The 16,295-nt window shown below is 56.5% G+C and overlaps 1 protein-coding gene across 5 annotated transcripts in view; it reads right to left on the bottom strand.

Annotated features, from left to right (window-relative positions):
• Positions 1 to 16,295, bottom strand: part of NXNL2 (nucleoredoxin like 2) — a 215,443-nt gene that overhangs the window by 181,798 nt on the left and 17,350 nt on the right. The window contains exons 1-2 of one of the 5 annotated variants that reach the window (XR_008291336.1): positions 4,159 to 6,192; positions 3,601 to 3,919 (exon numbers count right to left, since the gene is read on the bottom strand). The exons of 3 other annotated variants lie outside the window; for them this stretch is intronic. Coding sequence is in view for 1 of the 2 variants with exons in the window: in XM_027041222.2 (XP_026897023.2) it covers positions 3,601 to 3,919; positions 4,159 to 4,417 (578 nt within the window). In the remaining variant the exon portion in view is untranslated. Of the gene's footprint in view, positions 1 to 3,600; positions 3,920 to 4,158; positions 6,193 to 16,295 lie in introns of those variants that run through there. One more of the 5 variants, XM_027041222.2, reaches the window with a different exon arrangement.

Genomic DNA, 16,295 nt, shown 5'->3' on the forward strand with positions numbered 1-16,295 from the left:
AACATTAAATCAAGCTCTGACAGGTGTCGGGCGGGGGCGGAGGGGGGTGCAGGCAGGCTGGGTTTTGAGGAGTGAGGAGGAGTCTGGAATAGACATTGGCTCCAGAGTATCTGCAGTCAGCCGTGTGGGCCCTCGAATCCCCAGCCTGGCAGCGTCTGCGTGGAGACGACCGTAACCCTGGAGCTGCACGGAGAGGCTCGCAAGCACCGTCTCCACCGGCAAGCACCGTCTCCACCAGCTTCGGGCGCAGTGTCCTGCGGGAACGGACGGCGCCTTGGAAGGAGAGCCCCGTGGCCGCACAGAGTACAGGCATGAGAACTCTGAGCGCGGTATGCTCTGGGGGAGTCCGAGGGCCCAGCTCGGGGCGGGCGCTGCTGCGACAGTGGCTCCCTCCCTTCACCTAATAGCGTGTCCTCCACTGGCACAGCCACTTCTGGGTTGTCATGGCAACGCTGGTTCCAGTCTCTTCCCCCCCCCCCCGCCCCCCCCGGGCCAGCAAATCTCTGCAGTGGCTCCAGCCAAGGAGCAGCCCACAGGCGCCAAGCACAGAGCAGCGGCTGCTTCCACCCTGAACGCTAGAGACACTGCTCACATGGGTGGCGCTGGGCGCAAGACAGGCATGGGCCTCCCGGGCCAGAAATGCCCCTCATGTCCCCAGTGGCATGGATGAGGAAGAGGGGCTGCTGGGTGGGGAAGTGAGGGCTCCAGGGTTGGGGGGCTGCAAGCATGTGTACGAACTGTGGAGGTGGGAAAGGTATGGGGTATTCTGGAACACTGCTGTCCAGTCTGCAGAGGGGGTCACAGAAGGCTGGGGCAGGAGGTGAGTATGGGGCAAGTGTGGGAGGGCAGGGCAAGACGTGGACTGAGCCCCCTGGGCAACAGGGACCCCGGAGAGCTGGGGTAGGCACGGCAGGACCAGGCCTGCCTCAGACAAGAAAGATGAGGTGGGTTCCAGGACAAGAGTCCATTAAACATGGACACTGGGGTTGAGGTTAGAATATTCCAATGGTCCAGGCCCTACCTGAAGGAGGTAGCAATGAGGAGGAAACCAGACTCAGCAGATTCAGTGCCTAATGGGGACACGTTGAGTCAGGAGGCCTGGCAGGTGGGGGGGAGCTGGAACCCAAGGCCAGGGAGATGGCAGGGGGCACAGGCACCCCACCAAGTGGGTGGCTCTGACGGAGCCACTCTCCACCCATGAAACGATGCCACGGCCAAGTGTCTTTTCTGTGTAGTGCAAACCTGTCAGGAGGCATCCCATCCTCCTGGCCCACGGTGGGGGTGGTGGTCAGCGCCAGAGCAGACCAGAGGGGGGCAGAGTCATATTGGGGGCCTCCCGGGGTACCAGAGCCCAAGTGGGTACCAGCATTATTAACAACCAATCATAAAGGCCATGAAAAATCACCACTGAGCAGGTCTTGCGTGTGACAGCAGGAGAAAGGAATTCCTGCTGGCACTGGGCCCATAACAAAGGGAAAGGAGATGGGCAAGACACCTGTCCTTGGTGTCCACAATCAGGCCGCTCGCCCACCTGCACACAGGCACCGGCCTCAGGGACTTCAGTAGACATGTCTGTCCAGGGCTGTCGACGCCCTGCAGCCACGTGGCCTCCAGTCATGCCCAGGGCACCCGTGGTGGCTCCCCAGTGATTCCTCCTCCTCCTCCCCTCACCTGGGACTCAGTGGGTAGCCGCTGAGGAAGAAAGCCCCAGGGCCCTGACCATGACTGACCTAGCGGGAGCAGAGCACTATCCCGGCTAGAATAAGGGAGTAGCTCCAAACATTCTCACAGAACATCCCACTTCCTACCACAGAAGCTGCAAGGACAGAGCCAGTGTGGTGCAGTTTGGAAAGAGGAAGGACGAGGTCTCACCAGCAGAAAAACTGACGCTGGACTCTTCTGGAGACCACACTGGCCTCCTGCTGCCTGCAGTGGACCCTAAGGGCTCTGACCGCAGCACAGGAGAAGCAGGAGGGAGCTCCGCAAGGCCGTCCCCCAGCGAGATCCCAGGCAGCCCCGAGGAGAAAGAGGGAGGAGAAGCTCTAAGCAGACACTCAGGTTCCAGAGCCTCAGCGGCACATCTGCGAACCAGGACAAGGTGCTGGCACATGACCGCCAATGGCTCCAAACTCCCGGATCAGGGCCGCCCTCATACACAACAGGGGCCTCATCACCCGGCAGTGAGCCCCCTTGCCTCCATTAAGCCACAAAGAAACCCCCGACCCTGAGCGCTGCCTAGTTACCCACACGGTCCCCCTGCCACTTTCAAACCTGTACTGGTTCCAAGGCCGTGCATAACTCTGGCGCTAAGCGTATCAGAGGCATTCGCAAACACCACCAGAGGAGATGCTACAGCGAATCCCTCTGCCAAGTAAGTCACTGGGACTCACCCTCTCAAAACTGTCACTTGGGTTTGTTTCCATTGTCGCGTAAACTAGACATCTGTAAGATGCTCCTGGAGCGAGGCCTGTAAGAAGCAGGTGCCCCCCTGGAAGGCCTGAGCCTCACCTCCTCCTCAGCGTCCCTGCGGCATGTGTTTGTGGGAAGAAATGTTCTTCTACGGACCTTTCCGAAGCCCCCTGCCACTTTTAATTGTTCACGAGCCAATTCATCAAGACAGCTCAGGGAGGGAGGTGGGGGGTCCACCACAACTGAATGGTAGCCCCCCCCAGGACCATAAATGAGAAACATGCCCTGTAAAACACACCCAGAAACTCACCATGTCCATTACAAGGATGGTGGGGTAACACCGTGTGCAGAGTGTGAATGCTTCCACCACAACAGGGACCCCAAGGTGCAATCAGAGCCCAGCCACACTCCAGTCCACCAACCCTCCTGAGATCCTCCCCACCCTCCCTCCTCCTTCCCGGCTCCCCCATTCTCCCACCTCTTCCCTCCCAACTCCCCCCTCCCACCTCCTCTGTCCTCCCTCCTCCCTCTGACCTCCTCCCTGCCATTTCCTCTGTCCTCCCTCCTCCCTCCTACTTTCTCTCTCCTCCCTCCTTTCTACCTTCTTCCTCCTCCCTCTTCCATCCCACCTCCTCCATCCCACCTCCTCTCTCCTCTCTCCCACCTTCTCCCTCCTCCCCAGTCAGGTCCCTACCCCCTGGGGATTTTCTGACATTAACCCCAGGAGCCCAGGGACCTGGTTCTTCCTACAGCTGTGGAAATGGCAAACACCTTCACTTTCAGGCAATTCCAGGCCTGGCAGCGACAACCAAGCCGCACCCCGGCCAGCAGAGAGGGAGTTCCTCCAGCCTTGGAGTTCTGTGCGCCCCTGGGCACTGCCCCCAGCCGCTCGCGGCAGCCGACGCAGAGACCCAGTTCCCACGCGAGCCTCCCGAGGCACCCTCTCCTGCTTCCACACCCCTCCCCGAGTCCCACCACCGCTAGGCTCTGCAACAGCCACATCACCAGAGCTCCTTGGAAACGCAGACCCGCTAAGTCAGGGCCCGGTTCTCCAAGTCCCCAGGGATGCGGCAGCCCCACGGGACCCCTCGGGGGCCTGGGGTGGGGGGCACGAGCGACGCCGGGGAGGCCCGCCCGAGGGGTGGGGGGAGGGATGAGCTCCACGCGGCCGCCCAACCCCGTCCCACTCACTGCCGGAAGGGATCGTGGAAGGGCAGCGCCAGCCAGGCGCCGTGCAGCTCGCGCATGAAATCCAGCATCTCCTGCGCGCTGCCGTCGGCCGACACAAACACCACCGCGAAGGGAGCGGGCGGCCGCGCCTCGGCCACCAGCTGCGCGTAGAAGTGGCAGAGCAGCGGCGTGAAGTCGCGGCTGGGCGCGCACCAGCCGGCGGCGAAGTACAGCGCCACCACCTTGTTCTGCAGCTCCTCCTCGGCCTCCACCCACGCGCCGTCCCGGGTCAGCAGGCGCCGGCCGCCCAGCACGTCCACCATGGCTTGGGAGCGGACACCTGCGGGGGGGGGGGGGGGCGGCGGGGAGCGCGGGCGCAGGGACACCTGCGGGGGGCGGGGACGGCGGGGAGCTCGGGCGCCGGGACACCTGCGGGGGGCGGGGGGGGGGGCAGGGAGCACGGGCGCAGGGACACCTGCGGGGGGCGGGGGCGGCGAGGAGCGCGGGCGCAAGGACACCTGCGGGGGGCGGCGGAAGCATGGACTTCCACGCAGCACCCACAATTTCGGGGACGGATACCTGCGGTCGCGGAACACCTGAGGGGGACGGCAGTGAGCACGGGCGCACCGACTCTTGCGCGCGCCGGCAGGGAGTGCAGAGGGACGGTCACCCGCGGGCGGGCGGCGGTGCCGCACAGGACCCGCTCGGGCTGTGCCGCTACCTGGGGCCCCACCTGCTCCTCTGCCCCGGCCCCGGCTGCGACACAGGCGTGAGAACTTGAGGGAGGAGGGACACACAGACACCCGCGGCGACCCCGAAGCTGCGGCTGCGACAGCATCCGCCTCCCGGAAGCCGGGCTGCCGGGCCCGCCCTACGCCTCGCCCACCACGCCCTCTCCGGAGCTCCGCCTGCTCTCCGCCCCGCCCCTCCTCTCCTCTCCGAGGGCCCCCATCCCGCTCGGCAGTGTCCCCAGTGCCCCGCGCCCCGCCCATCTCCGTTGCTCGTATCCACGGTCCTCTCTGCGCCCCCGCCCCACGTGTCCTTATGATCTGAGAGATCACAGTATTAAAGTACCAAGGCACGCTGGAGGCCCTCAGGATCCAGCAGCGAGCAAAATAATTTCAGCTCCTGCGCGGGCAGGGGCGGGGAAGCGGAGGGTGGGGCACTCGGGGGAGGCGCAGATTTAAGGCATTTGCCGCAAAAAACTCAGTGATCAAGATGAATCACATTCTTAGGCAGTGTTTTAAAACTTCAAAATCAATGCAAAAAACTTCACGATGAACAAAACATCAAACTTGTAAATAAGGGCAGAATCCTGCCTGCCCCACTGCCTGCCGCGACGCGCGGCGGAAAAGCGCGTACTGGACTGAGCCCCGCGGGAGGGCGCACCCGCCGATTGGAGATTCGGTCCGACCCACGCTGCCCCCAGCAGCGCGCTGCCAAAGCCGCGTTTCCCTGTGGAATTGTAAGACCTGGGGGAGATGCAGGTGAATGGGAGAAAAAAGCTGGGAGGGGGCCCTTGCAGGTGGAGGTCCGACTTTTGTTAAAACTCAGGAATATGATGAATGGAATGCAGCTAAAACTGTGAATGTCAAGACTGTCTTGATCTGTTTGGCTTTTTTCCCTTTTATCTCAACAGTGAGCGAAGTAGAGAACGTTCCTTTCAGCGACACACTCCCACGGGGGAAATTTCCAGTTATTTGTGTAAATACTGAGGTGCCTTCCTGCAGCCGCGGTGAAGCCTGCGCAGCCTTCCAGGGAGAGGAGATGTGGGGAAGCACCCCTCCTCACCAGGGGACCCTCCTCTGGCTGCTCTGAGTGTGTGTGTGAAGGATGGGGCCTGCCCTCCAGAGCTCCTCCAGGGAGCAAGGGACACTGGTGCTGTTCTGCTCATTCACCTGCTCCACCCATTGTCAAGGGACTTCTCAGGGCCGTTCCTGGGGCATGAGCCTGTGTCTTCAGACAACCATCTCACCCCACTGGCCACTCCTTAAGGTGGAAGGGGGCTACAGGAGCCATGAGAGGCAGAAGGAAACCCAGAACCCTCTCCTGCCTCTGCTGTCAGTGTCCTGCACAACTTCCTCCACCCAAAGCAGGAACAGCCACAAATGCAGTCCCAGAAACGGGGCTTGCTGTCCCTAATCCCCGCTGGGACGCTCAAAGTCAGTTCGTACTGGACTTCCTTCTGGGCATGTAAGGGTGCCTTGAACAGGGCATCTGCTAAGCAGCTTCACATGCCCTGGATAACCCCAGCCACGCTGGACAGCGCTCCTACTCCTGAGGCTTGTGAGCAGCTCCAGGAGGGCCTTCTTGGGTCTGCCCCCCTCCCCGAACTCCCTCTCCCTAACCCCTGCCACACCTACACAGTTTGTGACCTAGATTCTGCCCTACCATCCATCCCCCACCCAAACTGCATCTCCTCCTGTCTGATGACAAAAGTCCCCGGAGGCTCCCAGGATGCTCCTCACCTAAAGTTGGTCCCTGGGCCCCGTCCCCTGCCTGCCAAGAATCCCACTGAGACAGCCCCCATTCTTGATCACCCCGCCTACCTTCACCAACAATCCCCCGCCCTTGGTGTCTCCTCTAACTGGCTTTCCGTCCGCTTCCACACACTGACCCCACCCCACCCTCTCCCTTGGCCTGTGTTCAGAGTTGAGCTCAGCTTTCCGCGCCCCCTCCCCCCCCCCCCCCCCCCGCCGGTGCAGTGGTACTGAATAGAATCTGTTCATCACCTTTAACTGGCATCCAGCTCTATTCCTCCCGAGCAGCTATCAAGAGCTCTGATACCTCGGCTGACTCACAGCCAGGGCATTGACTGTGGGGCAGAATGTTCCTGGAGCTAACACTGGCTGGTTGGCACAGGAGACTGCAAAGCCTCTCTGGAAAGAAACACTGTGGTACGATCATGGCTCTGCCTGTCTGTGCTCGGCACGCAGGCTCTCCCCACTTCTGACCGAGGCTGTTTCTCAGAGGAAGTATTTTTCTGAGCAGGAACACCTGGGAAGTCCCCAGCCAGCATGCCTCTTCCCCACTCCGTCTTTGAATGCTGCATACCGAGTTGCGTCTATGTTCCAGAAGAGAGGCACCGAAGAAACAGGACCCGAGGCCACTTGCCATGAAATAGACTCTTTTTTTTCACTACAAGATGTACACAGGAAGATTCATTTATTTCTACCACTAGTTATGAATACACAAATATTCTCATGGAAGCTTTTTCTGCTCTGATCAGCACAGCAAACAAATTAGACCTCCCAGTGTGCAAAGATCACACTCTGAATTTCCTGGTTTTAAATATTCATGCTGGAGTTATTTATTCTCCTGTACTTAAGTATTTGTTCTCAGGGAATGACATGAGGTCTTCATGGCTCACTTTTAAAATGGCGGTTGACCAACTGCAGGGAACGGACAGCAAAGTGACGAACAGAAGGCTGGCTTTCTCAGTGACTAGCTACGGGGTCACAAGCAAGTCACCCCACAGGCCCAGCTTCCCAGACACAACTTCGTGTTTAGAAGTGGTCAAAACAGATATGGTCTTGGGCTGAGGAAGTGCTCCCCGGCCCCACCAGCTTCTTCCCAGTAATGTGTTAGATGGTTCTAGAAGCATTTGTGCTGCTCCAGCAGATGGACTGAAACACAAAACGCAGGCACAGAGAGAAGGGGACAGTGTGCCTCAGGCTCCCCCGCTGCCCTAACAGAGCCGGTGGCTGCAACAGCAGAAACTCGCATCTCACAGCTCTGGAGGTGGGAAGTAAGCTCTGGAGATGGGAGGTGCTGGTAAGCCCCTGCCCGGCTTGTAGACCACCACCTTCTCCCTGTGCCGCTGCATGGCAGTGGGGAGAGCTGTCTTCCTCTTCTTTAAAGCTACGTCCTATCAGATCGGGACCTTGTTTACGCATCATTACCCGCTAAAAACCCTACTTCCAGACACAGCCCCATTGGGGGTTAGGGCTTCAGCACGTGGAATTGGGGGACACGGCTCCACCCACGCACAAGCAGTGCGTGTCCCTGACCCCAAATGTTGAAGTCTAGTGTGAGAGAAAGCCTGGGCTGCAGTGCCCTCTGAACGAGGGAAAGTAAGGTGTGGAGGGAAAGAGCAGTCCTATGGGTGTCCCAAGTCAACAGTAAACCCAGCAGGGGGTGACAGTAGTTCAGGTGGATGGGTGGTGGGGGGAGGCGTTCAACAACTGCACAATGGCTTCTATGTGCCAGGATCTGGAGAGACTTTAATCATGTGGGACAAGGCGCCGTGCCATACAGGACACGGCTTCATTTTCTCTTTTTGGAGCTCACCCCCATATCCCACCAAACCGTCCTCAGAAATGTACCCAGTGAGGTGGGGGTCGCACCAGGCTGGGGGTGCCCTTGCCAAGGGCTGTGGAATCTGAGATGCGACTCACGACCCCTGCCCCATCTCTGCAGGAGCAGCCTGGCCGACCCTGCACACGGGGTATGAGGTCTGGCGGCCAGACAGCCCCTCCCCAGGGAGGGTGACCACCTGGTGGCGGACACCTCCCAGACACCTGTGTGGTCGTGAGGCTGCGTGCCCAGGTTCCAAGTCACGAGAACCGGTCCCAGTTGCAGCGAATGGATCTGTGCATCATTTCCGTGTTGGGGCACCTCTCCACGGCTCCCAACCAGGGCTGGCCACAGCAGCTGCTAGGCCTGGCGCAAAATGAAAACCCGGGGCTGGTGGCCGCACTCAAGTGTGCAAGAAGCTCTTCCCTTTCTCCAGTGGCTCTCGCTTGGCCCGTCATGGTTGAATGTTCCATTGTCTTGGGCACAGGGTGAACATGACCTTCACACTGGCCCAGGGGGCTGGCCCATGAGCGGCCGCACAGCTGTTGGGTTCTCTGTCCTGCCAGCTGCTCCCACCACCGTGCCCACCCTGAGACTCAGCGAGACTCACATGTCCCAAGGGGACCCTCTGCACCCCACACCCAGGTGGAGTCGGGACACTAAGGGACACCAACAGAGGAGGACGGAGCAGTCTGGAACCCGTTCCCAGAAGGCTGTGGGTCAGTGGGAGGTGGGAGCGTGCTTGAGCCGAGGTCTGAGCCCCTGAGATTGCAGGAGTCCACGCCCGATGCTGGACCTGCTCCCAACACGGCAGCAGGACATCCATACGACACTGGCTTCATTTAACTACTTATATCTGCAACAACCCGCTTTCCAAGTCATCCTGAGGTTCTGGGGGCCAGGATGTCAGCATACCTTTGCTGAAGGGACACAATTCAACCCCTAACAGCAGCGCTGAGGACGGACAGTTACCTTCAGGGCAGGACTGGAAGGCGGCGTAGGAGGGCAGGCCCAGGAGCAGGTGGGGGGTAGGGGGTGGGCTCGGTGGGCTGGGGACAGGGAAGAGCAAGCATCTCCACGTGGCTGCAGTGGCCGTGTGCAGGAAGCTGATAGAGGACGAGGGAAGGAGGGCTGTGGCAGCTCGTGGAGGGCCGGGCGCCCAGTACATGGTAAAGTGGGTGGTGTGCATTCACGCCACGCACCAGGCACCGTGTTGGGCACTTTACCTATTTGGTGTTATCCAATCTTCACAAAAGGCTTACGAGGTGTTGCAAAAACAAAGTAATAAATGTAGCTCCTCTCTTTGTAAACAAACTATGAAATTGGAAATGTCGACTTTGGTTTTATTAAAATGAGAGTGAAATCCCAAAGTACTGTTCAGGTACTGTGCTTCCTGTTGCTAACCCCATTCTCCCTGCCTGCCACCCACCACATGGTGTTAGGACAATCCCAACACCCTCCCCAACCTCCCTCCTCAATACCTGCCCAGTGAGATGTGAGGCTCTTCCTGGAATGGTATTTCTCTCCCTGATATGAAGGGAATTTCTCGAGAACCCCCTGCCTGGTGCCAACCTTCTTTCTAACTTTGAATGCTAGTGAGGACGTGATGTCTGGAGCTGCTGCAGCCATTCTGAGACTGTGAGGAATAGGCCTAGAGAATTTCAGAGATACTGGCCTAGTCCTCTGACAGCATGAGCCACTGAACCCAAACCAGCAACTACCAATCTCCAGGATGCTTACAGATGGCTTCTGAGGAAAATAAACCCTTATGTCAGCAGTTTTCACAGTACGTTCTGCAGAGCACTAGGTGACATGAGACCCTCTCAGGTGACATGCAGGTTGAAACTGTCCTCATGGTAACACTTAAGACAGCAGCTGCCTTCCTTGGGTGCTGACACTGGCCCTGAAGGTGCACAAGGAACAGCGGGGAAAAGCTGACACAACCTGAACCACGCCCGCGGCACCACACCGTACTCAGTGGTCAGCACATTCTTTACCTCCATGCAATCATGGTGAAAAGTCCAGTTTTCCTTAAATTTCATGATGGCCCCATAGGAGTTAGTAACTGCCTGTTCTTCAGAAAAAGCACCTACAAGATGCTTCTCAGTGAGACACGGGATAGGCAGGCTCCCATTTCCCAACAGACACCACGTGGGCAGCAGAGGTCACCCGTGGCACTGCATCAGGAAATCACAGCCACCTCCAGTCCTGAGTGAGGTTTAGAACCCAGGCATTAATGTAATGGACACTTGTAGCAGGGAGGAGTGTTCATGCGAGTGTATCAACCATGAGTTTCTGACGTGTGACATCAGGCTTTGTTGACCTGCAGGGACAGCCCGCCCCCACCCCCTCTCCCAGGGCTACCGACTGCCTAGACGGGTAAGGAGAGCCCGGGCGCAAACCAACTGATCCAGCGCCCACGTGCCAGCCATCTCCTTCGTGTGTGCCCCTCCCTGTCCACCTGGGGCAAGCGGCCCAGGCCCAGGTACCAGACAACGGGGACAGCCCCTGGCTGATGAACCTGGGGATGTTAGCACCCCATGTCCCACCACGTCCGTCCTATTTCAATAACGTGAAATCTACCACTATTCCAGAGCAAAACCATCCCCAAAACCGAACTTCACACAAGGGCAAGTATGGGGAAACAAGGAGCCACGCGAGAATAATGTGTGGGGTGTGGTGGGGGCTCCACGGACCCACACAGCTTTGGACCCTGAAATGCTTTTCCTTCTTACTCGTGTTCCTGGAGTATAACCCAGAATCACACAACTTTTGAGAACTTTTTTGTTCTGTCATTTTATCAGAGTGTTCACCCGTGTCCCCTCCTTCCCCATCCCCAGGTACTTGATTTACAGGCTCCATAAATTCCTAAGTGCCAGCCAGACTGGAGGGTCCCCCCAACGCAGGGCCCAGAATCAGAGCCACAACCCCCTTTCTTTTACGCATCTAGTGTTTTTTTTTTTTTTAACGTTTATTTTTGAGAGAGAGACACAGAGTGTGAGCGGGGGAGAAGCAGAGGGAGAAGGAGACACAGACCCTGAAGCAGTCTCCAGACTTTCACCACAGACCCAGACGCGAGGCTCGAACCCACGAACTGGGAGATCACAACCTGAGCCAAAGTCGGACACCCAACCGGCGGAGCCCCCAGCGCCCCAAGTGTTGTGTTCTTTTCGTGTCTCTGGTCCTTGTTGCTGTGAGTCCCTTCTGGGACAGGATGGGCTGGTGGGGTGACTGAGGTGTGCCGCTGGTGACCTGGCGAGGAACGGGATCGGCTGAGCCTCCAGAGCTGGCGGGGAGCACTGAGCTCCGTCCCACGCGCACCAGGACCAGCTTGGAGGCTTCAAGTGAAAGCATCTGGATACTGAGAAGACCACAGCACTACTGGGCCTGCTCGTCTTTTTAGCCACACCTAGCCCAAAGCGCCCGGCAGCTGGAGGGCACCCACCGTCGAGGAAAAGTGCTTCCAAGTTTTAATTAACAAGGTCACAAAGGCAAGTGTGTCTGTGTAAAACCCTGTCAGCCTGAAAGGTCTCCCAGATGTGTCGTCCAGAGGCCCGTGGATGCATGGTTCCTGCTACTTTCTCTGGCCGCTGCATGGTTTGTTTTCATACCTCACCCGTGGGTGAGCTTTTACCGTAAAATGAAAGATCCCGAAAACCACACGAAACAAATGTGCGGCTCTCTTAGGAAAAACAGTCCCGCGACCCCATCCAGGTCCCTGAGCGGCTTTGCCCCCCCGACACCCGGGGGTGCCCTCTGGCCTCGAGTCCTCCTGTCCTGCTGGAACGGGATCTGCTTGCTGCATGGCGGCCCCCTCCCAGCCCCCCAGTGAAGGCCGGCCCCTGGGGTGTCCAGCATCCTTCTCCCCACTGTGCACACGAGAAGGGATGAGGCAAGTCGCTGCAGGGACAGACGTGATTTCGGGGCTCAGTACGAGCACACAGCTGGGCACCCTCACAGAGGGCAGTTCTTGGGGTCTGGTGAGGAAAAGGGGGGCCCGTGGTCCGTGGAGGGGCGGGTGGCCTCACAACAACGGCCACTGGCAGGACAATGGCAACAAAGCCAAACTACACGGTGCACAACTTGCTGTGCCCTAATTCACGTGGGAACGGGAGTCACTGCCCTAGCAGAGCGGCCACCTGGCAGTCGTGTCCAGGCCCGACCCGGGGCTCTGCCGGGGTCTCGCCTGCTGGGCGCCTGCTGGGTCCAGGCCTGACGTCGGGAGACGCCCCATTTTTCCCTCCTTCCAAGCCTCCCAACAAGGGGATCCGCCTCAACACTTCTTTATCCCCAATTACAGCTATTGAAAACCACTCCCAGTTTTCCTTTTTAAAGAGAAACGGCATGCACCTGCCTCCCGCTTTGCCCGCGAGACCCTGCAGGTGAGACAAGCACCAGCCAGAGGGAGTGCCACCGTCAGACAGCGGCCCCTATGCGTCACTGCCCGCAGCCAGGGCTGCTGACTTGCTCATTTCAAGCTGCCTCTGGCCCAGTCCCCAGGTCACCCCTCAGCAGCGCAAAGAGGATCCCACGAAAACCAGGGATGCGGGTCAAAGGGAAAACCCAGCTCTCTTCCAGAAAGCAGAGCTGGAACTTCTCCCTCCCGCTGGGTCTCCCGTGTCCCTTCTCGGACCAGCTCTCAACACAGGTTCGAGTACACACACACGCACGCACACGCAATGCCTCTGCTCCAAGAAAGCCGGTCACTAGCAGCGTCTGCGAGGGGAAAAGGGTCTCCACGTCAGGAAAAACAGCACAAAAACACAGGAACGGCTGTGTGCTGCCAACTGAAAGGTGGCAGTTTCGTGAACTGACAAGCAGCGGATGCTCTCCTGAGCCCCCACTTGGGTTCAGAGTAACTATGGAGCTGGCCCTCCGGTGGGTGTGGGGGCCACAGCAGAGGCGAGGCCTCGCGGTGCGCAGCTGGGGTGCCTCCACCAGGTCCCAGGGGGACAGCTGGCATCGTCCACATCTCGGCATGGGCACAGCCTCTCATGAGGGAGGAGGGCCAGCCCTGGTCATGGGCACGCAAAGGCCTCAACCCACTGTATTTCCTGTGCAACTGAAACCTTGCTGGAAGGAGACCGGCACCCCACGGGGAACACTCCAGGGTCCAAGCCCCACCCTGCTTCATCTGAAGACACCCCCTGGATGTCATGATTGGACCAGGGCTGGGGTACCCTTTCCTGTCACCGGAAAGTAGACATGATCCTAAAGGGTCCATGGTGCCTTTCTTGACCCTTAGGTCAAACCCACGCTTCTCAACTCTTAGACCCAAACGAGGGACTAAGACTTATCTGCACCACCAGACACTGTGCGTGCCGTGCCAACGCTTTGGCGTGTCTCTAAACACATAAGGCCTCTTCACCATTCAACTGCTATGCCACCGTCACACCTCACAAAAATTTAAGTCTTTGATACCATGGAACAGCAAGCCACGTTCAAATCTCCCAACGGTTAAAAAACAAACATCTTCTTACACATGGTTTGCTCAGATCAGGATCCATGGAAGAGTCACCCTTACAAATATGGTCAGTCCCTTAAGTCTGTTTCAATCTGCAAAAGCTCCCTTCCTCTGGTCACTCCACTCCTGTCCACGCTACCTATTTATGGCCCCACTCCTGTCTACGCTATTTATGGAAGAAGCCAGTGGACTGCCTTCTGGTGGTAATACCAAGTTAATACTTCTAGCCCTGGTTTCGAGAAAAGGTTGCTTTGAACTAGAAGGTCATCTTGGTGGGACGATTCCCTATGTGATGCCACGGGTTTCCTGCCTCACTTCTGCTGACACGGATGGATCATCGGTGGTCCAGGTATGGACACCCCTTCCCCACTGTAGAGTTCTCCACCAGACCTTCCCCAACCGGTCTAGCATCTACTGATGACTCTCATCTTGACCCACTGTTCCATTGTGTTGTAAAATGACCATTTCTTAAATCTATCCCCCACTTGGCCTCAGGCACCAGAATTTTTCTGTAAAAACAGTCTGTCCTTTCTCTACAGTGGTTACCCCAAGGTCCGTGCAGAAAGACCTGGATCAATACACGATTCTTACCAGTTTTCACAGTCAGTTGGTGCCTAGCAACCCGGGAAGACCACCAGTGCATTTTATCAAGTATCAATGAAACTTATAAATTTCATGTGTTCTGACCCAGTGTAGTCATTTTTCTCTCTAGTGCTCAAACTGTCACTTCTTTGGCCGGTGGGACCCCTTACAAGTTGACACCTGTGTGTCCTTTTTAAGTGAGCCTTGTGGTCTTTTTTCTCGGGCACAGAAGGAGGCCCAGTTTATCAGTTCACTGTGTGCGTTTCCTGCCCGAGATGCAGAATGAGGCATTTCTCCAGAGAGCCCGGCCACTTCCAGAGGCATGTTTGTGAGTGCACTGGCATAGAGGGGCTCGCCCCTGCAGGGTTACACTGCTCCTAGGCACGGTCATGGACACAGCTAGGGGATACGGATGTTGTGAAAAGAGAAAACTCAATCTCGAGTTCATGCTGATATTTCTAATTTTATACCTGTAACTGTCGTCTTTGCATGATAAAGTTTTATTCCAAATAATCCAAAATGACTAACGTTATATTAGAAACATAATAGCTTCAAAATAATGGTGACAATATTGCTACTAGAAAGAAGTCACCTGAACACAGTTTAAGATGTCCCTCTGGTTTTTTTGTCCTTAGGACCCATCCCACTGGGGATCAAAATAGTGTTTTCAAGAAATAAGAAAGCTCTGTGCTGACAGCTGGGAGCCTGGAGCCTGCTTTGGATTCTGTGTCTCCCCCTCTCTCTGCCCCTCCCCCGCTCGCACTGTGTCTCTCTCTCAAAAATAAACACTAAAAAAAATTTTTTTTAACGTTTATTTATTTTTGAGACAGAGAGAGACAGAGCATGAACAGGGGAGGGGCAGAGAGAGAGGGAGACACAGAATCTGAAAACAAGCTCCAGGCTCTGAGCTGTGAGCACAGAGCCCGACGCGGGGCTCAAACTCACGGACCGTGAGATCATGACCTGAGCCGAAGTCAGACGCTTAACCGACCAAGCCACCCAGGCGACCCACAAAAAAAATTTTTAAGTGATCCCACCCAACTCAAATGAAAACCTTACAAGGCTCTTCCTCGCTTCCTTGGCTCCCCGACACCTTCCTTCAACCATCAGGTGGTGGCCGCTCATCCTTGGGGAGCAGAGGTGTTGGGACCCATGTGGGATGCTCCAGGAGCATCTGAGCCTTGTGGGACGGACGCAGGGCCTCTCTCCCATGGTCCTCAGGGACAGCTGTACGAACTGCGGAGGACCTGTGCCCTGAAGGTCCAACAAAACCAGTGTGGCTTACCTTCCTGGTTTCACTTTTGTGCACAGATCGTGAGCTTTTCATTCTGTTTCTCTAGCGGTTATAGGTTTACTAGGATTTCCTAGTTTATTCAGTGAGTTTTATTTTATTTTTCTAGAAAACTGCCCATTTTGTCTAAGGGCCTCATTCAGAGACATCCAATTGTTCATACTCTTCCCTTGAAACTAAAAATACCTATTTTGTCCATAATTAGGTCTTTTAGAAATCGTTTGCGGCTTCTCTCTTCTCCTCACGCGTGTCCTCCCTCACTCTGGCTGCGTGGCTCAGTGCTGTCTATCCACACCTGCGTCCATCTCTCTGCTTCCCTCGGGCTTATCTTCTTGTATATTTATCAGTTTTCAATCATTATTCTTTCATAGATGGATTTAAGGCTGCGTCAATTCCCACTGAACGTCCATTGAAAGTTTTTAAGATCATCCCATAAAATTTGATGGGCAATTTTTGTTAAATTCAAAACATGCTGTAATTTTTACTATGGATTCTTCTTCAACTCGTTTGATATTTAGAAAGATGGTTTTACTATCCAGGGTTGGTGCCTCTGTTTACGGATTCATAATTTCATCACACTGCTCAGAGCGAGGGGTCTGCATGATGCAGCCTGTGGGGGATCTGCTGGGGTTTATCGCATGCCTGCCACCTGGCTGGTGTGTGTAATGGCACCAAGTGTGCTTGGAAAACAAGGACACATTATCTACCCCGTTTGGCGCAGGGATCTACACTCACCAACTGTTATGATTCAGACCTCATCTGCCGGTATTCTTTTCTGTCTCACTAATCTCCCAGAAGCACGTCCCATTTTTCCAGCTGTCAACCTCCTCGTCATGCCATGTACCGTCTTTGATATACTCTGAGCGCGTGCGTGGTTAAGATGATCCTGCGTGCCTCATAGGTTTCTCCTTTACGTCAGCAAGTAGCAGTCATGACTTTATTCATTGTTCTATTCTTGTTGATGCTTTTAACCTTAAGGGAGGCTGATGTTCACACAGCTGTGCCACCCCTTTCTGGAGAGTATCAGCCTGTTTTATCTTGTTACTTTAAACTCCTTTTTCATGACACGGTGTGCAAGCAGGA

The sequence above is a fragment of the Acinonyx jubatus genome, chromosome D4 (assembly GCF_027475565.1).
Source record: "Acinonyx jubatus isolate Ajub_Pintada_27869175 chromosome D4, VMU_Ajub_asm_v1.0, whole genome shotgun sequence".
Classification (NCBI taxonomy): domain Eukaryota; kingdom Metazoa; phylum Chordata; class Mammalia; order Carnivora; family Felidae; genus Acinonyx; species Acinonyx jubatus.